At 34.8% G+C, this 24,859-nt stretch overlaps 1 protein-coding gene across 1 annotated transcript; it reads left to right on the top strand.

Moving 5' to 3' along the window:
* Window positions 1–8,503: 8,503 nt before the first annotated feature.
* Window positions 8,504–22,121, top strand: LOC127546482 (transcription factor E2F6-like). The gene is made up of 4 exons (XM_051973567.1): window positions 8,504–10,145; window positions 14,025–14,070; window positions 18,097–18,304; window positions 21,905–22,121. The coding sequence occupies exons 1-4, from the start codon at window positions 10,005–10,007 to the stop codon at window positions 22,119–22,121; spliced, it is 612 nt and encodes a 203-aa protein (XP_051829527.1). The 5' UTR covers window positions 8,504–10,004.
* Window positions 22,122–24,859: the final 2,738 nt, after the last annotated feature.

A 24,859-nucleotide genomic window follows, 5' to 3' on the forward strand; every position in this document is an offset into this window, starting at 1 on the left:
TTTATTCATTAATTTGATTTTTCTGGGTTTTTTCCTAATACAGTCAATAGAACTTCAAAAATCACTGTTCTCTAGATACAGGGAAATATGAATTTCAAGGAATTAAATGAGTTGAAAGCTGAAATCACTAGTCTAACAAGAGTTAAACCTTCCCTCATTCACACAAATCAATAAATCAAATGATCACTTTTATGCATCTGCTTGAAGACTTCCACTGTTAAGACTTCACCCAAATGGAAATGTGATCTCTTTATTCTGAAGTTCTCCTCAGTGATGTAGCTTGCACCCATCCATGCTTGCAACTTTTATCCTTAATTTCCTCAACAATTTTCCACAGAAGGTTAACCCCACCTTATGGAGGATTCTAACAAAACACTTTGGATGTCACATTTCACTTTTTACACATGAGCAGACCATTTTCCCATTTTGAAATTACTTGATGGCATTCTTCAGATTCCTTCATTTGCCACACGTTTTAACCTTTTTGCAGCTACTATTACCTTTTCTTTAATTTTGTTTGATTCTCCAGAAGCAAAGATATTTCATGTTCTTTTTTTTTGTTTAAGCAAAACCTTTTAAATTTTATATAATCAAAATTGTCTGTTGTACATCCTCTGAACTTGTCTATCTCTTGTTTGGCTATGAATCTATATTTCCATGGACCTGGGAAAAGATCTTTTCGATGCTCCTCTAATTTGTTTATGAAAGTAAGGTTCACTTGCTTCCCCTCCCCTTTTCTCTCTTTCTCTCCACTGTAAAAGCTAGATGTTTCATATATTGCTGCTAAATAGCACCACCAATTTAGTATTGAGAAGATGGGCTCCTGTTTTCATAGGAAGCTTGGCAACAGTGAAAGAACTTTGCAAATGCCTTAAAGGAAAATAACCTGCTCTTCTTTACAACTATGGGCCTAGTTCATCTTACCTCTATTCTCCATTCTAGATGTGTGTTCTTAAACGATTTATAGAGTGTCCATTCAAATACATGTTGAAATCTTCAGCGTCTTTCTTCATCTTTTTTATTTTTTCCTATGTAAATAATTGGATAATACTTTTTTGAGGCTTCCAGAGTACTCTGCAGTAGCTTATTTTTGCACAGTAAGTGCAACATTGTGTGAAAGTAGGAGAATGTGGAGGACCTCACCATCTAAATGAAATCTTTCCTGGACTTGGGATTCCCACCATAACTGTGGTTGGGAACTTTTGGGAAGGATACACTGCTCTTCTTCCATATTTAATACTTAAGTGTTTATTATCATAGAGTTGTTGAGCTGTAATTTTTGTTATTACTTCTGCCAGGGACTCCTGAAGTTCTCCTGAACTTCTGAAGTTGCTTCCTGCTTTATTTTTAAAGTAGACTAATCCTTCCACATGATAGGAGAACATGAAAACTGTCTAGTTCAAAGACTAAGTCTTTTCTGGCTTTCCATGATTTTCAGTCCTTTTGCCATCTTGATCTCATCTGAGGATGGTTTTTTGTTCATGCCCTTTTAAAATGTTACAATTTGAACACTACATTACATAGATAGTATAGCCCCAAACAGAATGTGATGAAACTTTATCTCCTTATTTCTAGATGCCAGGCCACCACTAATGTAACCTAAAATTAGGTTACCTATATTGGCTGTCATTTCAGACTAGAATCCTAAAAAGTCTTAAGTCTTTTATAATGTAAACCAGCCAAATTCCTTTAAATGAATCAAAATTTCATAATGGTTTAGCCCTTCTTCATCTAAGAATTCCAAAGTTCAAGTGATCAAGACTCCCACTAAACCTTAATTGCCCCATTAGCAGGAATTAAAAATATTTTAAAAATTAAAAAAATATACCTGTAAGGTAAGTTATTCTTGTTTATAGTCCTTTTGCTTTTTGAAATACTGTATTTTAGGATCTTTCTTATTATAGAAGGTCTTATGTGCTCTTAACTGTGGTTTTTTGGTATTTGATCTGTTTTCTGGATGCTTAGATGTTTGATTAGGTTAGGTGCTCTGGATTTTGGCTATGACTAACAGTCCTAGGCCTTTCCTTTTTGGGGGTTTCTTTTAGGAGGTGATCAGTGGATTTATCTTCTACTACTGTGCTTCAAATAGATAGTTTTCTGTCTTTGATTTCTTTATATTATTAAAAAATCTTAGTTTTCAGGAAATTCATTTCTTAAAAATATCTCTTGACTTGCTTTCCAAGTCACTTGTTTTTGATATAAGATCTTACATTTTCTTTTTTTTTTTTTTTCCAATCTTTTTATTTCTTCAGATGTTCAGATCATTGCAGGTCTAGTGTCTTGTTAGAATGGAATATTCTAAGTGTCAGACTCCTGAGATTTCCTGGTCTGTGCGTTGCTGTATCAGTACTGGCCTCTACTTCAATAGCTTTGGTTTGGGGCTGTTATTTTCTGAGGGAAGCCCATTGTTCTCGCTGCCTTGAGATTCATATTTATAATTTAGAGAGGAAGCTTCTAGCTAGATAGCCTTTACTGTGTGGGCTCTGATTTTGCTTGGCCATGGTCTTTTCACAGACTTCTTGTACAGTTTGGCCGTGATTAATTTAGGAAATTTCTCATAGGATTTTCTTTATTGTTATTTAGTTTCTTGTTAATTTGAAAGTTTTTACCGGAAAAGATATGTGAAATCTGGGCAGTTTGCTCTCCATTCAGTTACCTTGGGTTAAATTTCACTTTTTTGGTAATCCTTTATTTTCCACAAGTGGCAAGTCAGTAGTCAAACCCACCAGACATTTCAGTACCATGGATTACTACTTGCTCATGCCTGGACACTTCTATATAGATGTTGGTCCCATCTCTATCTGCACCTGCCTATAACTAAACATTCTTTCTTACTACTCCTTGTGGATAGATCTAATAGTTGGAATATTTTTTCCTTCTATTAAGCCTAAATTTGCCCCTTATATACCCCATTGCTCTACATTCTGATGTCTAGTGCTGAATGTAGTAAAGTGTAGTCCTTGTTCCATATATTGTTCTTTCAGATGCTCGAGTCTGCTGAGTCATTTTTCTCCAGTTTAACTATCCTTAGTTTCTTCAACTAACTTTTATATGGCAAGAATTTCAAGCCCTGTCATTATAGTTGCTTTTCTTGACATACTAGACTATCAATTGTGCTTTAACTGTGGTGCCCAAAACTGAACATAAAAATCTAAATATGCTCTTCCCCAGTCATTTAATACTTTTTATTTTTGGAATCTCTATATCTCTTAAATGCAACCCAAGATAATATTAGCAGTTTTGAATGTGATACATGCTGATACACCAGACTGAAATCTCTTGATTCTTCAGACCCATCTTGTACTTGTGAAGTTTTTTGAACCTGAATGTAAAACTGATTCACATTTATGCCTTGAAAGTAAGAGTTTTTTGTTTTATTTTTGAATTTCTATCTCCAGTGCGTGGCACATAGTTGGCATTTAATGAACACTTGTGATTTTACTGAACTCTTGAATTTTATCTTATTGGAATGATCCTAATAACCTAATATAAGGAGGCATTTGGTAGAGTGGAAAGAGCATTGTTATTGACATTAGAAAACCTAGATTCAAATCTCTTTTTTTGTGTAGTTCTGTTTACGTTGTTGTAGTCATTGTGTATATTGCTTCCTTGCCTCTCCTTCACTATGCATCAGTTCATGTGTGCCTTTCCATGCTTTTCTGTGTTCATCATTTCTTTTTAGCATAGTTGTATTCCATTACATTTGTGCCACAATTTAAACCATTTCCCAATTGATAGACAATTTATTCCCAATTCTTTCTTATCTCAAAAAATGTTGTAAGCATTTATGTATATGGGGACTTTCTTTTTATCAATGGCGTCTTCAAGGAATATACCAAGTAATGGGGTCCCTGGATCAAAACATTATAGCCTTATGTTAATTGCTGTGGTCCCAGATTTGAAAGGAATCTTGGAGATCACTTAATCCAATTCTTATTTTTACAGAGAAACTACAAAGAGATTATATCGTAAGTAGGACTAACGCCCCTTCTCCAATGTTTCATCATGATGCCTGGGTTCTTGATAGTTACTGTTAGTAAACAATGGGTTTACCAAGCTGGGAAATTTTTCAAGCTTGTAATGCATCATGTGCTTGCCCAAAAACCAATGCAGCTAAATTCAGAGGCTTGTCACTAGAGATGTCCAAGAAGTTTATAACATGAAATTTCCCTGAAGAGATCACACAGCCTCTTCACCTTATTTTTGTACATTCTATTTCCCATCTACGTAAGAAGCTGCAGAAAATGTTGTCAATATCACAGAGAATACAAAGACGCATAAATCAATGTTTTGCCCAATACTTGTTGAGTAATGAATACTCTGCACATATTGATGGCTCACAAATGCCTGGCAGTATTCAAGTAGTATAGAAAGGCTTTATAGAAGTGTCTGAAAATTCATACCTAATTTTATTGCATTAGAAGAAAAGAAATTCCATTTTTTTTTAGTTTTTTAGAAATAAAAATTTATTAACACTTTTGTTTCCATATCTTTAAACTCCAGCATGCCTCCTATTCCCTATTCTCAAAGAACTATTCCATATAACAAAACTTTTAGGAAGGACTTCCTAGAGCAGAACCAAAAGATTGTGGAGAAGAGGAAATAGCTAAGATGTCTTAACATTCCCTTTCTTTCTTTCAAAGTTTTTTAATTACAAAGCATATGCATGGGTAATTTTTCCAACATTGACCCTTGCATAACCTTTTGTTACATATTTTTCCCTCCTTCCTCTCATCCCCTCCCCTAGTTGGCATGTAATCCGATACATGTTAAATATGTTGAAATACATGTTAGATCCAACATATGTATACATACTTACCTTGTTGCATAAGAAAAATCAGATCAAGAAGGAAGAAAAAATAACAGGAAAAAAACCAAAATGCAAGCAAATAACAGAGAGAATGAGAATGTTATGTTGTGTTCTACACTCTGTTCCCACAGTCCTCTCTCTGGGTGTAGATGGCTCTTTTCACCTGCACAAGTGGAACTGGTTTGAATCATCTCAATATCAAAGAGAGCCACGTCCAATGAGAATTGATCGTCATATAGTCTTATTGTTGCTGTGTATAATGTTCTCCTGATTCTGCTCATTTCACTTAGCATCAGTTCATGTAGACCTCTCCAAGCCTCTCTGAAATCATCCTGCTAGTTGTTTCTTATAGAACAATAGCATTCCATAGCATTCATATACCATATTTTATTCAGCCATTCTCCAGTTGATGGGCATCCATTCAATTTCCAATTTCTAGCCATTACAAAAAAGGGCTGCCACAAACAGTTTTGCACATATAGGTCCCTTTCCTTTCTTTAAGATCTCCTCCGTTTGTAAGCCCAGTAGAAACACTGCTGTATCAAAAGATTTGCAATTTGATAACAGTTTGATAAGCATAGTTCCAAATTGCTCTCCAGAATGATTGGATCGTTCACAGTTCCACCAACAATGCATCAGTGTCCTAGTTTTCCCATAATCCCCTCCAACATTTGTCATTAACTTTTCCTGTCATCTTAGCCAGTATGACAGTGTGTAGTGGTATCTTAGAGTTGTCTTAATTTGCATTTCTCTGATTGATAGTGATTTGGAGCACCTTTTCACATGGCTACAAATGGTTTCAATTTCTTCATCTGAAAATTGTTTATATCCTTTGGCCATTTATCAAATGGAGAATGGCTTGAATTATTATAAATTTGAGTCAATTCTCTATATATTTTAGAAATGAGGCCTTTATCAGATCCTTTGGATATAAAAATGTTTTCCCAGTTTATTGCTTCCCTTCTAATCTTGTCTGCATTAGTTTTGTTTATACAAAAACTTTTAAACTTGATATAATCAAAATTGTCTATTTTATGATCAATAATGGTCTCTACTTCTTTGGTCACAAATTTCTCAACAAATCTGAGAGATAAACTATCTTATCTTCTAATTTGTTTACGATATTACAATATTTATATGATATTATAATATATATTATATTACATATAGGTCTACACCTACTTTCTGCCATACTAGTTTCCAATTTTCCCAGCAGTTTTTGTCAAATAGTGAATTCTTATCCCAAAGCTGGAACTTTTGGATTTGTCAAATACTAGATTGTTGTAGACATTGGCTATTTTGTTCTGTGAACCTAACCTATTCCACTGATCAACTTCTCCAAGAAATTCCACTTTCTATGTCTTTTTATTTTCATCCAGTATAAAATTCAAGATGATTAAATTATCAGACTAGGAACTATGGAAAGTATGACTAGCTTCTACTATTCTTTGAAAATAAGGAATCTTTAGTACATTGAAAAGGATATGTTTAAAATCCTGTTATTTTGGGATTCTGATAGAACTATGATGAATCACACTCACACTCATGCATACCTTTCCTCAGAATCAGTCACAGCCTACCTCTTGTCCTTTCATAGTGTGCAAATCTTGTTCATGTATTTGGCTAATGATTCATTAGGGGAGTCTACCCAACTGGAGGACTTGCTTCTGCTTAAAAAAAAAAAGTGTCTTGGAGGTGCCAGTATTATTATATACTATTCCTATGACCATCTGTTATCCCATGACCCTCAGACAAAGATGTGAGCCACAGCTTTTTTGCTTAAGGAGTACTGTGTGCAGATTAATTGAATTCAGAAAACACTTGTAAACAAAATCTACATAAAACAGTACTTCTTATAACTTAGTCTCCTTGGGAGATAAAATACAAAGAACAATAAATATATGTAAGCATGAAGTCACGAGCAAAGTGTTATGTGAGTTCTAAGAAGGGTGTGTGTGTGTGTACCTAGACATAGCTAAAAGCCTTTACAAAGGCTGGCAAATAGTTTGGGGAAAAGAAGGGAAGATTTGTTGCCAAATTTAGTCAATTATACCTTTACAATATATCTTATATCAGTCCCATGTTTTTTTACCTATGTAATCACCAGCTTGGCTCAAGTTATCATTACCTCTCCCTAATGTATTGCAAGAGGCCTGGTTAATCTATCATTCCTTCCAGTCCATACTCCACTTAGCTGTCAAATTCATATCCCTAATGTGAGGAAAAGGTAATGATGATAAATGTTGGAGGGGATGCAGGAAAACTAGGACACTAATAATACATTGTTGGTGGAGAGCCATTCTGGAGAGCAATTTGGAACTATGCCCAAAAGGTTATAAAACTTCATACCCTTTGATCCTGAAGTGTCACTATTGGGTCTTTATCCTGAAAAAGAGGGAAAAGCAGCCACATGTGCAAAAATACTTGTGGCAGCCCTTTTGTAGTGGCAAGGAACTGAAAATTAAATAAGTTTGGGGATACAAATGAAATGAAATTTTATTGTTCTTTAAGAAATGATGAGTAATCTGATTTCAGAAAAGCCTGGAAAGACTTCATGGCTTGATATTGAGTGAAGTGAGCAGAACCAACAGAACATTGTACATAGTAAAGCAAGGATGTATGATGATCAACTGATGGATTTGACTCTTTTCAACAAAGTGATTCAAGGCAATTCTAATAGACTTGGGATGGAAAATGTCATCTGCATCCAGCAAGAGAATTACAGTGACTGAATATAGAAAGCATAGAAACTTTTTGTTTTGGTTTTGGGTTTTTTAATTTGTCATGTTTGTTTTGTTTTGTTTTTGCCCATGACAAATGTAGAAATATGCTTAAAAGAATTGCACATATTTAATCTATATCAGATTACTTGCTGTTTTGGGGAGGGGGGAGATAAAAAGAGGCAGAAAAATTTGGAACACAAATATTACAAAAACAAATGTTGAAAACTATATGTGTATTTGGAAAATAAAATACTATTAAAATTAAAACACTAACAAATTCTTATTCTTAAAGCATATCATCAAAGCATTCCTGACCATGTCAAAGAAGTGCTCTAGGGACACTTTTACTTCTAGCATAAAATATAGAGTGCATTTAAAACCCTTGACATACTTTTCTAGGCTTATCACACTATTCTCCTACATATATTCTGTATTCAAGCCAAAGTGGTCTGCCAGCTGCTTCCCATATACCTCCCTTCCTTTCCCTTCACAGAGGCCTCCAAAGTTCAGCTGAAGTGCCACTTCCTACAGGAAGTCTATACGGATTGTTGCTAGTGTAGTCTACTCCAAAAATTCTTTAAACAATTGACAAATCTTTAATTCTTTTGCTTAATTAAAGCTTTTTATTTTCAAAACATGTTCATGGATAATTTTCAAAATTCATTCTTGCAAAACCTTGTTCCAAATTTTTTCTCTCCCCTCCACCCTCTTCTTAGATGGCAAGTAATCAAATAAATATTAAACATATGCAGTTTTTCTATACATATTTGCACAAATGTTGCACAAGAAAAATCAGATCAAAGGAAAAACTGAGAAACAATGCAAGCAGATTACAACAAAAAGAGTAAAAATATGTTGTGATCTACACTCAGTTCCCATAGTCCTCTCTCAGGATGCAGATGGCTCTCTTCATCACAAGACCATTGGAACTGGCCTGATTCGTTTCATTGCTGAAGAGAGACCAATTCTCTCAGAATTGGTCGGTCATTGTATAATCTTGCTGTTGCCATGTATAATGATCTGGTTCTACTCCATTTAGCATCAGTTCATCTAAGTCTCTCCAGGCCTCTCTGAAATCATCCTGCTGATCGTTTCTTACAGAACAATAATACTCCATGACATTAATATATCATACCTTACTCAGCCATTCTCCAATTGATGGGCATCCACTCAGTTTCCAGTTTCTTGCCATTACAAAAAGGGTTGCCACAAATATTTTTGCACATGTGGGTCCTTTCTCTCCTTTAAGATCTCTGCCCAATAGAAACACAGTTGGATCAAGGGTATGTACAATTTGATAACCCTTAGGGCATAGCTCCAAATTGCTCTCCAGAATGGTTGAACCAGTTTACAACTCTACCAACAATGTATGTGTCCCATAAACTTTTAATTCTTTAGCTCAAAGGACCATAATCTGGACCTTGAAGGAACCTTGGAGATGCAAGTCTAAGGTCTCATTTTAGTACAGTTATGTTTTCCGGAGTCCCAGGGCTATTAAGTGTTAGGAGGGATTGGAAGTGTCATAGAGTCATGGGTTTAGAGCTGGAGAAGGAATCTTGAGTTTAGGTGCATTGAGGTTAGATGACTTGCCTGGAATCACACAGTTGACTGAGGTTGAATTTCAATTCGAGTCTCACCGAATTCCAAGTCGAGAACCATATTTGCTTACCTCTTGTTATTAGTCTACTGCAGGGTACGATCTTTTTTTTTTTTTTTTTTAAATTTATATTTCCAGCTAGAAGCTGGACACTCACTTATTTGAATCTTGTAGAAGGGGAAAAGGAAAAAAAAATACTATTTGGAAGCCTTAGAGAAGAGATGTAGGGTGGAAGAGAGGGAGGGAGAAATGGAAGGCTTTCAGCAAGGAGAGTTGGAAGGAAGAGGAGGGGGTGAAAAAAGGCTAGTAAGAGAGGGAAATGGAGAAGCGGACCCCCTCAGGGACTGAGAAGAGATTGGGAAGATATGCTTGGAAGAAGGGAAGAAATGGAAGGCTTGCAAGAAAGAGAGGGAGAAGCTGGAAACGTGCTGGAGAGGAAAAGCTGAAAATGCGAGGCTTGCAAAAGAGGGAGGGAGAAGTAGGGCGCTTGGAAGAGGAAATGGACGCAGGGAAAGAAGCAGGTTTAGGAGAGTCGTGTAGGAGGAAGGGAGGGGAGAGGTAGGAGGCGTGCAAGGTGGGAGGGAGACAGGGAGAAGAGGGAGGGCGAAGCGAGTGGCTTGTAAGAGGAAGAGGCGAAAAATTTGCGGGAAGGAGGAAGAAAGAAACAGGCAGAGGAGACAGGCAGGAGGTGTAGGGGAGAGGAGGTATAAAGGAGGGTGCAGGGAGACGCGAAAAAGCCGAGGAGAGCGGGAGGTGTGCAGGCTAGCCCGGACGGCCGAGGGGCTTGTGGGTAGCGGGTGGCGAGCGCGGGAAAGGTCGGCTAGCCGCGTGAGGGGCGCGAGGCCCGGCTCAGCTCCGGGGAGGGCGGGGGAGGATGAGCCGGGCGCGGGCGTGGGCGAGGCTGCTGGATGGAGCCCCCGAGGCGGAGCCGAAGAACCTGGCTCGGGCCGGGGCCGCACGTCCGGATCCCCGCGACTCTCCCTGGGCCTGGGATGAGGAGAGCAAGAACATCCGAGTAAGTGAGGAGGGGTATTGGGAGGGAGAAGGCGGGAGACAAGACTTCTATTCAACCCCTCATTTTACAGATGAGAAAATAGCCCCCAGGCCGGGAAAGTGACTAGCCCAGTTCCCCAAGCTCAAATCCAGTATTTGCACACCAGGGCCTTGGACTTCTGTGAATGATCCGGGATTTCGGGGCCGCTCACAGGGTTTCCCTCACTCTACAAACCTTCCTTGGCCGCATCATCCGGTCTAACCATTAACTGGTTAGAGGAAATCGAACCTTATCCGGAGCAGAAACAACTGCTCCCTGAGCCTCAGTTAACTCTTCTGTAAAATTAGATACGTGGCTTTAAAGTTGTTCAGCCAAGATTACTTCTCCACCCCTGGCCTGTAGATTTCACCCTCTGGATTTTAGTTGTTAATCAGCTTGCTGTTATTACTAGGCGCTTGGCCCGCCCCAAACACATTTAATGCTTTTAAGAATTTGAAAAGAAATTCGTTGAGTCGCTCGAAGGCTCTCTCGGTCCTAGCACGCTGCCTAGCACCGAGGCCCGTGATTAAATTACTCAGTAAGTGACTGGTTTTCTGAAACTCACAAGTTTCCAGAGTTCATTTTACAGCCTCTGCCTCAGCTGGGGCATTGACTTTTCCTGAACTCCTGTCATACAGAGCGGGGCTTAGAAAGCAAGAAAGTGAAGTTGTTTTGTGCGTGAAAGGGGACACTGAACAATGCTGATTCAGTCTAAATTGGTGCTGGAAGACTATGCTGAAGGCATTCTCTCTCTATACCTTTACTTTTTTTTTAAAAGCAGCTGTTCATCTGAAGTGACAAATTTATTTTTAAAAAGACTTCTTTGGAGTAATTTCTGTTAATCATTCATACTTCAGTTTTGATTATTTTAAGTAATTTATTTAAAAGTAAAGTTTATTTTTAGCCAAATCTGTCTAGACCCTATTCCAGCCTCTATAGTTTAACCTAGTCAATTTAGGGGAAATCTCCTTCAGTATCATTCAGGGAAATGGAATTTTGGAAGCAGCTGTGGTGCGAATGTATAAACAGAGGAGTTGGTAGATTAGATCTGCATCTACCTCTTTGAGCTTCAGAAGTTTTTTCATTACTTTAATGCATTATATAAGTGGTGGCTATTATTGTTATGTAAAATAAGGACTTAATTATTTTAAAGGTCTCTTATGCTTAAGTCAACAAAAGGGAGGAATTTATCAGTCATTAGACATTTCTTAAGTTCTTACTATGTGCTGAATGCTGGGGGTATAAAGGGAAAAGGTAGTTTTTATTTTCAAGGAGCTCATAGTCTAGTGGTGGAGACAGCATACAAACAACTAACAAATATATTAGGGTAAATTAGAAGTAATGAGTGGAGGAAAGGCATTAGAATTAAGGAGGATCTGGAAATTCCAGGCTTCTAGTAGGAAGTGAGGGGTTTTTTTTGGTTTGTTTTTGTTTTTGTTTTGCTGGGACTTGAAGGAAGCCAGCAAAGGGGCTAAGCAGAAATGAAGTAGAACATCCTAGGCTTGAGGGCCAACCATTCATTCATTCAATCAAAATTCATTAAACACCTACTACATACATACCAGGTGCTTAAAATGCCTGGAATTGAAAGATGGAGTATCTTGTTAAAAGAACACCAAGGAGGGGAAAAAGGGAAGGTTATAAGGTGTAACAAAACTATGAAGATATATTAAGGATTTTGATGATTCAAAAGGATTTTCTCTTTGATCCTGAAGGTAATAGAGAGGGCTTTATGTAACCTGGTTAGACCTTCAGTTTAGGGAGCTTAGTGGAGAATGGACTGAGTAAGGTAGGGAGAAACTTAAGAGAGGAGAGACCAACTAGCAAGCTTGTAAAAGTCAAAGTGAGGTATAGAGTTGGGTGAGGAATAGGAAACAGTGATTTTATGAAGGGAATTTGTAGGATGAGAGAAAAGAAGTAAATTGTGGAATTCAAAGGTATTTCTTTCCAGTTTTGCCTAGAATTCAGGTAGTATTAGGCTGTACCTACAAATTATCAAACATTCCTTTTGACATGTATACTATAAACTGCCACTACTTAATGCTTAAACGGAGTATGAATTTAGAAGGCTTTAAAATTCTTAGCCCTTCCAGTTAGAACAGTTTCTAGTTTGGGGTAGGAATAGATAGAAAAATAGAAAATAGAAGATAAGCACTTTGAGGAGAAAGGACTAACATTCATTAAAAAAAATTTTTTTTGAGTTCCAAATTCTCTTCTTCCCTCCTCCACCACAGAGAAAGTAAGTAGTTTGATATAGGTTATACATGTGTAGTCATGCAAGACATTTTCAAGTTAGTCATGTTGTGAAAGAAAAGACAAACCAAAAAACCCTTGGAGGAAAATAAAAAAGTAAAGAAAAATACTTCCATTGCATTCAGATTCCATCAGTTCTTTCTCTAGAGGTAAATAGCATTTTTCATGGTAAGTCTTTCAGAATTGTCTCTGAATCATTGTATTGCTGAGAATAGCTAAGTAATTTACAGTTGATCATCCTACAATATTGCTGTTACAATATACAGTATTCTCCTAGTTATACTTATTTCACTTTGCAAACCCTATGCCCCACCTCCTTCACCATTTCAAATCTACAAGAAAGGTGATGAGCACAGTAAACTAAAAATTAAAAACAAAACAAAACAAAACAATACACCCATACACATCTGGAAAACGAAACAATCTTCCACAGGGTTATCCCTCAGAAAAGAAAACAGAAGACCACCGCACTGACCATTTAATTCTAGAAAGAGCATAAGAAAGGGATAGAATTAAAATATTTCAGGAAAAAAGGGGGCACTTCCAACTCATATCACTGAAATTAAGAGAATAAATAAAAGGGAGAGGATTAATTACCCCATTAATATATTAGGTGAGGGCCATCTCTGTCCAGATCTGTATCTTGCCACTGGATCCAGGTAATTCTGGAGTTGAGAAAGTGGTTTTTTTCAGTCCTCTTGAAACCAATTCATTTGAATATCATGGCATCATCTGCCTGATGTCATGGTCCTCTTTGAGAAAAAAGGAAAAATGACAATATCTAAGGTGGAAAGAGTGTGTGTGTGTGTGTGTGTGTGTGTGTGTGTGTGTGTGTGTGCCATGAAGGTAGATGCTATCTCCATCAATAGAAGTAGGTATAGAATAGTTGTACATACACACACACGCACACAAACACACACAAATTTATGTCTAATGGTAGTCATTTCTAGGGCAGGAAGGGAGGAAGGAAGAAAAAAAGTTACATGATAACTTTATTATATATTTGAAAAATGAAGAGCAAGTTTCATATGCAGTCATCTTTTTTCTATTTTACAGTGTTATGCAAATGCTTATTTTACTTTTAAAGTTCAGAATAAAATTTTAAAAAGAAAAAAAGAAATAAGTGAACAAATATGAGGAATTCAGAGAAAAATGGAAAGACATGAATTGATGCAGAATGAAACAGAAAAAAGGGAAGCTAAACTCTGAGTAATTTTTCCAAGTTTGAACAGAGAGAACATAGAATGAAACATACACCTCTCTTTTTTTTTTTGAAGGTTGAATACCCCATAAGTTATGATCACTGGAGCAGTTGTTTTTGTTTTAATTTTTAAGTTAACAAACATTTTATTGCTTTTTTTTGCTACAAGGGAACATTTAATGTTGTATTTATGTGGGAATTTGTGTCTGTGATCCTTCCAAAGACGTATAAAACCACATGCTTTCAGAAGAGAATAGAAAGAATTAGATTTAATGCTAAAACTTTGCCAAGTCCAATTTGTCACCTTAGAGGACAAAAAAACTTCCCACCATTGAAATGCTTTTTATTTATATTATCTTTTATAATTTATCATCTAGATAAAATCTGACATATTCCTTTTTTTTAAGCTGCCAGAAATAAAAAATAACTTAGAAGAAAACATTTCCAGAAAAAGTAAGTGAAATATTATATATTTTAATATTCTATAATATAATTTTATGTAGTTAAATATATATTCAGGTTATTTTTCTGTACATATTCAATTTTTAAAAATGTGTATCTCTTGGAGGAAGCTAGTAAAAAGTGCAATTTCTATGGCAACAGATATATTTCTGGCAAAGCTCCTAAGGCCATCATTGTATTATAATAGAGTGAGCAATTTTATCATTATTTTGAAAGTCAATTATGCTAGCATAGAGAATTTCACGGATATGCAGAGAGAGGGAGATATTGCTTTTGAAGACTGCTTTGCAAAAACTTAGCAGGACATGTTATTTTTTTTTTCTGTCTCAATTCCAGCTACGTACCAATTATATTTGCTGTAATGGCTTGATTGGTTATCATTTGTTTTTATTTTCCATATCATCTGCTGTACTATTGAGGAAAATGATCATACTTAGTGAAATTAGAAGATATGTCATTTTATTCCCTCTGAGAGAGAAAAAAACCTATGATGATGTCTTGCTTTAAATTTTGTTGAGGTCAGGATGTTTTAATATTATATAATACAGTCTTGTCCAATATTCATGGAACTAAATAAAAGCTTATGAAATCCAGGAGGAAAGTATCCAATTTGCATTTTTATATTTTAAAATCTATATGATATAACAGTTTATGGAAGCTAAAAGAAAGATAGCATGATGATATTTAAAGCCTTAATTACCTTTATGCATTCATTAGTTTGCAAGGTGGGAAACTCTAGATTTGGAAAATTGCATGTAGTGTTGCATTGATTGTTGATTAGTTTTGTTGAACTTTTTTTAAAACTTTTTTATTCCTTGTTACAAAGGTTCTTTAGGAATGAGAAGGGTGTATATAATTGGAAATAAAAGTAATTTAAAAATAAAAAAGATCAATAAAAAATTTAAAAGGATAGTCTATAGATGTGACAACTTAACTGCTGTTTAGTTATAGTGAATAGTTTATTTTTGTGCAAAGAAGCCTTTAAATTGTTTATGTTAAAAGAATTAAAGAATCATAGTGAGGTGCTATAAAGAGATCAGAAAAGTTTCAAGACATTTGTAGTCATGCTCCATAGAAACAGAAAAAAATATCATGAATCAACATCAGACAAATAAATTCTTAAAATATTTTTTGTTGAGAGATGAGAAGCAGCATAATAATGGAAAGAATACCAGGCTGGGTATGTAGGAGACCTGTATCCAAATTGTGCTTTTCTGCTTATTAACTCAGTAATTATGGATGAGTCATTTAAATTCTCATAGCCTTGGTTTCCTTTTCTGTAAAGTGAGCCTATTAATACCTATACTAATATATTTGTATGCTCACAACCTTTCTTACATAGTTGTTGTGAGGAAAGCACTTTCTAAATCTTAAAACACTATAGAATCACATAATTGGAAGGAAGTAATAGAAAAAGAACTGGACTTAAAGCCTGGGAGAACCTAGGTTCAAATCCTGGACCTTCTATTTATTAACTGTGTGACCTTCAGAAAGACAAATTTATGAGTCCCATTTTCCTCATCTGCAAAATGAGGAGTTTGGAATAAATTATATGAATGCCTTTCTTTCCTGTACTAAATCTGTGATTCTTAGAGGCCATCTGCCCTAAACCATACCTAAAATAAACTTTTCTCTAAGTCATACCTCATCCATCTTTGCTTAAAGACTTATAGTGAGAGAGAACCTCTTGCTTCCCAAGATAGCACATTCTACTTTTGTGTAGCTCTAATTGGTAGGAAGAGTTTGCTTATATTACATTATTATATTATGTTATATCAAGCTTAAATATTGGTATTTACTACTTTGTAATTATCATCTATTAGTTCTAGTTCAATGTTTTGGGACTAAACAAAAATTTAAATGATGATGGTGTTATTGATATTTTATTAAAGACAGTGGCTCTGTTGAAATTTTAAGTACATGGCAAATCTTATTGAGAAATCAGAAAAATTTAATAATGGTAAATATGTAGACTGCTTCCCATAAGTGTCTTTGCTGTTGCGGTTAGTCATTCTATTGAAACCTAGTTTTTGAGTTGGAAGAGACCTTAGAAATGATCTACTCCCATCTTTTCCTGTTCTTGAAAAGTGGTCATTCAGCTTCCATTTATTTATAATCTCAAGAAATAGGATATTTATTATTTCCCAAGTAGCCTGTTTTATTTTGGGGCTGTTCAAATAGAATGCCTTCCTTTTATTTGAGCAGAATGCTACATTCCTGTAAATTTTCCCCATTGATTGTCTCTCTCTCCCTCTCTTTCTCTTTACCTCTCTCCCTCTCTTTCTCTTTACCTCTCTCCCTCTCTTTCTCTTTCCCTTTCTCCTTCTTTCCCTCTTTTTCTCTCTTTTTCTTTCCCTCTCTCTTTCTCTCCCTCTTCCACTCTCCCTGTCTTTCCCTCTCCCCTTTTCCCTTTCCCTCCCTTCCCCCCTGAGGCAGTTGGACTTAAGTGACTTGCCCAGGATCACCCAGCCAGGAAGTGTTAAGTGAGACCACATTTGAAATCAGGCCCTCCTGATTTCAGGGCTAGTGCTCTATTCTTTGGTTCTCTTTAAGGCAGCTCACTGGATTAAATGCTGTCCTTTGAGTTAAGAAGATGTGTTCAAATTCTGTATCACACTTAATAGCTGTGTGACATACCTTGAATCTTTCAGACTCAACTTTCTCATCCTTACAATAAGGGGGTTCAATTTGGTAACATCTAAGAGCCCCTGTAAGCTCCAAGTTTCTGATTCTATAATCTGTTTGGAAAGCAAAAGCATGTTCCAGACTCTTCATTAGTTTCCTTCAACTAATACTATTAAATGGGCCTGAGCCTCCTAATTATCCTGGACACCCTTATCTGTACCTGCTGAAGTTTGTCTTCCAAAAATCTGATATCCAAAACTTAACATAAAATCTTGGTTGAATTCTGACAAGGATAAAGTTTAAAAGGACTTGTTTCTTTTAGATACTGTACTTCTATTAATTTAGTTTAATAATCATAAGTTTATTTTCCCCCTGAGGCAATTAGAGTTAAGCCCAGGATCATACAACTAGGAAGTGTTAAGTTTTTGAGTTCAAATTTGAACTTAGGTCCTCCTGATTTCAGGGCTGGTGCTCTATCCACTACACCACCTAGCTGCCTCAATAATCACATGTTTTTGACCTGCCATTTCTCCGTATTGTAATTTTGCAGTTGATTTTTTTTAACCCTATGTGCAGGATTTTATATTTATCAAATTAATTTAATAAATTAGTTTTTATCTTATGTGAATTTGAGTAAAGAGAATTAAAATTTCATCCTATTACATTTTCCCTATTGTTAGAACCTGTAGAGAAATTTTTGGATCTAATTTTTGTTAAATAAAATATTAACTATCCCTCCCAGTTTATTGTCCTCTACAAATCTGACAAATATGTCAACTGTATTCAAGTCAGTAATAAAAAAAAGTTTACCAGAATAGGAATAAGAATAGAGTTTAAAAGTACAGCCTAAAGTACTTGTCTATTTAGTTGTAAAGAAGATATTTTGATATTTTGAACAATCCATGATCTCACTGATTTAGATATCTTTTTCAGTGAATATAACCTTATCATTCATTACCATCACCACCCACCCAGATATATTGAGTTGCTGTGACTGGAAAAAAATCCATTATCTTCTTCTATTAATAAATCTACTCTACACTTAATCTGGTTAAAGAAATAGTTCATTTTCCAGAACTAAAGTCTTTCCAGTCTGGAAAACTGTGCTAGAATAGCTTTTGAGAATCCCAGATCATTTCTGTGCCACAATAAAATATCAGAATAAGACTATTATGAAAGTCTAAAGATGAAAGATTGAATTTTGATTCTTGCTTATACTTGTATAATCTTGGGCAGGTCACTTAATTTCTTCATTTGTGAAGTGAATTGGATAAGACTAGATGATTGCTAAGATCTCTTCCAGCTTTAAATCTCATAATCCTATAAAAAAAATTTAATGGGCAAGTAATGTGCATAAATTGAGCTAATATAATGTTTTCACTATTTTCTCAGAAGTGTCAAAAACTCGTTATAATACATCTCTCTGTTATTACACTCGAAAATTTATGGACCTTCTCAAAGCTGCACCCAGTGGTGTTCTTCATTTAAAAGAGGTTGCTGCAATATTAGGAGTAAAGAAACGAAGAGTGTATGACATCACCAATGTATTACATGGAATCAAACTCATTCAGAAAAGGTCTAAGAATTGTATTCAGTGGATGTGAGTTGGCTTTAAATTTATCATAGATTTTTAACTGTATAGGTATGACTTATTCTAAGAAAACTGTGTAAGCTGAAAATATAAAAACAAAATAGGAGTTAATATGAACTTCAATATTGTGTTAAATAATACTAGTGTTAGGAACTACTATTACCTTTGAATAGTTATCATCAAGCAATAGTGCCTTACATATAGAAGACCTTCAATAAATTTTTATTAAATAACTGTTAAATACATTAAATAAAGATCAATAAACAATGTGATTTTATTTGTAGAAACTCAATTTTTATGAGCACAAAACAAGGCATGTGTATATGAGTGGTTGTAATCCATTAAATATTGTGCTTATTGGTATATTTAAGGTATTAAGTCTTCATGAAGATCTTTACCTTCAAGGAATTTGCAATGGATTTAAGGATAAAAGACATAAATTTTAAAAAAATAACAACCAAAAAAGAAATAACAAGTTCAACAGGAAAGCAAAAGAGAGATTATATGCTAGAGTGAGCTGTGAAAACTTTGGGAAGAAGGAAGAATTTGATTTGAGACTTAAAAAAATTTTAGATTTCCTGTATTTGAATTGATTTGTAATAATGGGAAAGAATTAAGACTCTAAAATCACATGATTCTGCTGAGATTCTAGAGGTGTAAATTGGACAATGGTGTTAGATTCCCTGACCACTCTAAAATTGTGTGATTTGGGGAAAGAAATCAGTAAGATAAAGGAGGAAGGCACTTCAGGAGAGTCTTTAGAAGTAATGGAGGCCAAGAAAGCTCATTTTTCCTTACAGAGACAGGATAATATTGTGCAGTGAAGAGTGGGGAAAATAATGATGACAAGATTAAGTACTTTAAAAACTTTGAGTGGCATAAGGAAGAGTTTTTAAAAGCAGAAATTGTACAAGTGATAATTATAAGGGTGATAACTTTTGAGTCTGAGGATTTGTGCTCAGATATGCTCTCTATGATTTGCTACTTCTGTAACTTTGGATAAGTCACTCAGTATCTGTTTCCTTAATTGTAAAATAAAGCAGATGGACTAGATAAACTTTAAGGTCCCTGCAAATGTGATCTTGTATTACTTGTTATTTTGGGCAAATCACTTCTCAGGGCCTCAGGTTTCTCAGTTATAAAATGATTTTAAAAAATCATAGGATCATAAATGACCTTTAGAACCTCATTTACATCTAAGCCCCAGGATCTCAAAAGCACAAAGATGTATCATGAATAAGGTCATCAAAGATCAATGATTTCATTAATATGGTAACTCTTTTATCCATGCAAATCAAAACATATCTAACTGAGAAAAGAAATCTTAGCGATTTCAAGAAACCTTAAAATTTACCTAAGACTTAGGGAGTTCCTTGGTCACATAGAGTAGGATCAGAGGCAGACTATGAATCCCTGTTTTCTTAACCCTCATTGCTGCAGTTTCTATATAATGCTACACTGCATTATTTTTAACCAAAATTGAATATTAGTTCAGTTTCAACTCATTTAGCAATTGTAATAATTGTGTATAGGTTCAGCATGGACTGATTTACTGGTTGCTTTTATTTGTAATTTTTTTTTATTATTAAAAAGAAGATCCCAACAACTTTGATTCTTGATGATGTGGAAAATAGTGCTTGATTTAGAGTAAGAGGATCTTGAGTTCAAGCTTTGGCTCTGCCAGTGACTGCTTGTGTGACTCTAGGTAAATAATTTCCCCTCTCTAGGTGTCAGTTTCTTCATCTGTAAAAGGGGGAGATTAGATACTACATGGCATTTCGATTAAAATTAAGCAGATTAATATTCTAGATCCAGCCAGAAGCAAAGAAATAACAAAAATCCTGGACCTATCACTACTTGTGATCATAGATAAATTACCTAATCTTTTAGGATCCCTTGTCTATAAAATATGGGACTGATTAATTATCCTCATGCAAATTGGATTATGTCACTTGCCTAATTAAAAAACCTTCTGAAGTTCCCTATTGCCCACTCGTTAGCTTGGCATTAAATTTTCTTCATAGTCAGTCTATAAGTTTCCCATATTTATCAACAACAACAATATTAGTACATATTTCTGTATTATTTATGGTCTTAAAAAGCATTTTTCTCACAACTCTGCCAAGTAAGTGCTTTAAGAATTGTTTTAGTCTCTTAGAGATACAGACATTGAGGAGCAGAGTAAAATGACTTGCAAATCTTGAAGTCAGATGCTATGATTCCCAGACCATTCCACTGTACTAAAATCTTTCTCACATTTCATCCTGCTCTTTTTCACGTAATTGTACTCCCACCAAATGGTACCTCGACCAGGGTTTCTATCCTCATGTCTATGAACTTGTTTAAAAATATTTAAATCTATATGATGTTTCCTTTGTAATCCTATGTATTTTATTTTATGTATTTAAAAACATTATTGTGAGAAAAGTGATCCAAGGGGTCCATAGATTTTTTTATCAGACTGGCAGAGGGGTCTATAACACAAAAAAAGTTAAGAACCCCATACTAGATCCAGATAAAATCTCATATTTTTCATGAAGTCTTCCTTGAACCCCACCATTCAAAAATATTTCTCTTCTCAAGAATTTTATAGCATTCTGTATTTTTGTTATGATTTTGTTATGTTTCATTATAATTTTTTTGTGTACCTTTCTTTGTATACCTACTGTAGTTTTGGTTTTAATTTGTCTTAATCTTTTTAACTAGGTATAGATATGATTAATAATTAAATTCACAGAATCTCAAAGTTAGAAGGCACTTTAGAGGCCACCTTCTCAACTGATAATTGAGTAATAGTATTCTCTATAATATACCCAACAGCCACCCAGCCTTTGGGTGAAGACCTTAATAAGGGGAAAACCTCTATAAGCTTGGGATCCATGGTGGTGGGGGAATAATAGAAACTGTGGGAAGCTACAGTATTATCATTACCATAACTCATATATATTCTGAGTCAAATATGCTTCTGTGATTTGTGGTTCAATTTATTAAATATTTATCTTTGTTATTTTCCTCAGATTCTAGTAATATCCACTTAGTACTTACAAAATATTTGGATGATGGCCAGATGATTGATCTTTGAAGCCCTTTCCATTTCTAAAAATTAAAATGCTAAGAATTATCACCAACATTATGCACTGGACATGGTTGGAGGAAGAAGCACTATTCCAAGACCATGACAGTATGATTAGCTCACCTATGATCCTTATTTAAGTTCTCTGCTAAATTTTATTTCCAAAAGTTGATTTTCTAACATAGAATTTTCAACTCAGTTTATTAAGAAATATTTTTCTGAAAAGGCAAGTCATTTTTTTGTGTAAGTCAGTGGAAAAATTTACTATGAACCAAATTTGTGTTAACAGATAAATGTTGATTGTTTATATTATGTATAGGAAATTTTAAAGTGTAGTTGCCTTGATATTGATTACTGTTGTCAGTGTTTTACACACACTATACTGATCTAAACAAAAAAGTAAAAATTAGAAAAGTGATGGTGAAAGTGTCAATTTTTATTATTGTAAATATTGTACAGTAATCTAGATTAAATTTTTATTCTTCTATATTCTAAATGTTACTGTGTTCTGTTTTTTATATTTTATGTTCTTAAAGAGGATCTGACCTCAGCAGTATGGATAGAAAGATAGCACAGCAAAAGAAGCTAAGGGATGAACTTTCTAATTTATCTGCAATGGAAGACACTTTGGATGAATTAAATAAAATCTGTGCTCACCAGTTATTTGAATTAGCAGATGACAAAGAAAATGCTAAATATCCTTTACTATTAAATTTTATGCCTGCTTCTAAAACCATTTATTTTGGATATTAAAGTCAACATTTATAGTTATTTTTGTTTAATATAAGTGGGATTTATTATTTTAACAGTTGAAGAAGTAAAACTTTAGATTAATTATAAACCATGAGTCAAAGGGTTTTGCTTTTTTGTGATTTTTAAGAGCTTTTCCCATTTGTGAAAGACAAATTGGATTCATGGATTGGGTAAGAGTTTAGAATAGATTAGGCATCTTAAATTTTTTTACCCTGTGTATATAAATACATAAAATAGGTATATAAATTTCCTCATAATAAATCATAATTATATGACCCCCATGTTCATTTACAAGACTCCGTTTGGAGTCCTTAATCACCAATTTAAGAAACTGGGAAATCTGTACCAGATGACTATAATGTATTTAGATTAAGGTCAGATAGGAGAGTAATAAAATGATTTTGTCATTGGAGTATACAAAAGAGTCCTCAAAGTGTAGTCCAGAGAATTGTTGGGATCTCTGAAACCCTTTCAGAGGGTCTACAAATTCAAAATCATTTTTTATTTCTAATATAGTAAATAGCTATAAATATAACCTATGTGAACAAAAACTCTTTGAATAGATTCTTGATAGTTTTTTTTAGTAACATGAAGATACTGAGAAGAAAAGTTTGAGAACCACTGCTTATAGACTATTTGAGCAGGAAGAGGAATTGTATGAGAAATAAATCAAAAGACTGGCAGAAGGTTTTACCCAGCAGGGATGGCGGAACTTTGATTATCCAGACATGTTTTGGATCTCTCTCTCTCTCTCTCAAAGTGAAGCAGTTAATAACTTTCTGCCCTGCTTTAAATGATCAATTTTTTCCCTCAAAAAGTAGAGGAATAAACAAGAGGAAATTGTATTCTAAATCAGATTGTCACTAACTGGGAGGAACTGGTTGCTGAAATGGAAGTGATGGCCAGAAATTATGATAGAGGAGGAAAGGAAATCTGAGTATAGATTTGATATGCTTCTCTAAATTTGAGGAAAGCATTTTCTGAAAAGCTAAGAGCCAAGGATAGATCCTTGGTACACTTCATTAGAGACTTCCTTTCAAGTTTACATCAATACTTTAATTAATAACTACTTTGGGCCTCAGTAATTCAACCAGTTCTGAATGTACCTAATAATAATACTGTCATTTAACCCTCAGCTTTTTAAACTATGATTTGTGAAATTATGATATATTATCAGTAAATGTTTGGTTTTGTCTAAAAACATATCTGCAAAAGTATAGGTATATACCCAGGGTCACATAAGAATTTCTGAGATGAAAAGGGGGTAGCAAATAGAAAAAGTTAAGAAGGCCTGATCATTAAAACTCACACCTCTCCATCCTGTTCATAAGAACATAGGAAACTTTATTAGATACTTTTCTAAAACCTAGACAAACTATAGCATTCCCTTGATCTACAAAACTAAAATCCTGTTAGAAAAAGAAATAAACTTGGTCTAGCATAATCTAGCATGCTTCTTTTTCTAAGTGTTCATTATTAAATGTTCATACTTTTCCTGATTTATTTTGAATTTTGCCAGTAATCAGGGCCAACCTTTAAACAAAAAGGTGTCCTGAGAAATTCCATGGTACTCCTTCTTTTGCCTGATTTTTTTCAAAGTTTATTCACAGCAGCTCAGCAATCAGTTACCACTTTTCATTTTAGAGATCCTTATTGTTTCTCTCGTAAGATTACTAAAGCAGCATTCTAACTTTTTGACTAATTTCTTGCTGTCTTGATTTACATGGTAGGCCCCATATAAATTATTGGATTTTTTTTCCTGAGGCAGTTGGAGTTAAATGACTTGCCTAAGGTCACACAACTAGAAAGTATTAAGTGTTAAACACTTTTGATTTGATTTGATTTGAAATTGGGTCTTCCTGACTGCAGGGATAGTGCTCTATCCACTGCACCACCTAGCTGTCCCTAAATTATTAGCTTCTTTACTCAAGGGAAAAGAGTTAGATGAGAAACTGGATTGAATTGGAGAGACTTAACTGAATTGGTAGTACTGAAACCTTCCTAGTTCATTCTTTTATAGGCATTAGACATCAGAAGTTCTGAGTTTATATGCCAATATCTACCTCCCAGGATTGTTGTGAGAATCAAATAAGATAATTGTAAAGTATTTAGTAAGTGCCTAGCACATAGTACTGTGTGTATATATAACTATCAGTTGGTTGTTGTTATTGTTGTATTGGAGCACTGCAGTGCCATGAGAACTCTAGAGAAAATGGCAGAGAAATCAAAGTATCTTTGATTTACAAAATCCATTTGTTTTTTCTTGCCTCATTACCTTCATGTAGTTAATTCCTTACTCCACTCACCTTCCCCATTGGCAACAATCACTTTCTGTGCCAAAGCTAATCAAGGGATTTAAGGTGTACGGATACCTAAAAGTCCAAGATTTTGGTTTTACAGATGATGAAACTGAATTTCAGGATGGCTAATCAACTGCTTTTTGTAGTAATGGGCAGTTAGGTTTTATTCCAATCTTTCTGATTCCAAATTCTGTGCTTTTTTCATTCTAAAATGAATGAAACAGCTGTCTTCAAAAATCCTGTTTTCCAGATGATACTTATATCATGATTGAGCCAAAATACAAACATTTCACTTTGATGAGTGTTAATCTAGACTGGGAAGACTTGATTAAATTTTGGACTTCCATGACTTTTTAAGTTAGGCAGTATAGTTGTGGAGAGTTAGTTTGGGATCAGGAAACCTGAGTTAAAACTGTGACTTTGATGTTGTTTTATGGC

Source organism: Antechinus flavipes, chromosome 2 (genome assembly GCF_016432865.1).
Source record: "Antechinus flavipes isolate AdamAnt ecotype Samford, QLD, Australia chromosome 2, AdamAnt_v2, whole genome shotgun sequence".
NCBI lineage: Eukaryota > Metazoa > Chordata > Mammalia > Dasyuromorphia > Dasyuridae > Antechinus > Antechinus flavipes.

Excerpts from the sequence above, each read along its gene's own strand:
- LOC127546482 (XM_051973567.1), top strand. The coding sequence starts at position 10,005 with ATGAGCCGGGCGCGGGCGTGGGCGAGGCTGCTGGATGGAGCCCCCGAG. Across the intron at positions 14,071-18,096 it reads AGAAAACATTTCCAGAAAAA|AAGTGTCAAAAACTCGTTAT; the intron begins GTAAGTGAAATA and ends CTATTTTCTCAG. Across the intron at positions 18,305-21,904 it reads AAGAATTGTATTCAGTGGAT|AGGATCTGACCTCAGCAGTA; the intron begins GTGAGTTGGCTT and ends ATGTTCTTAAAG.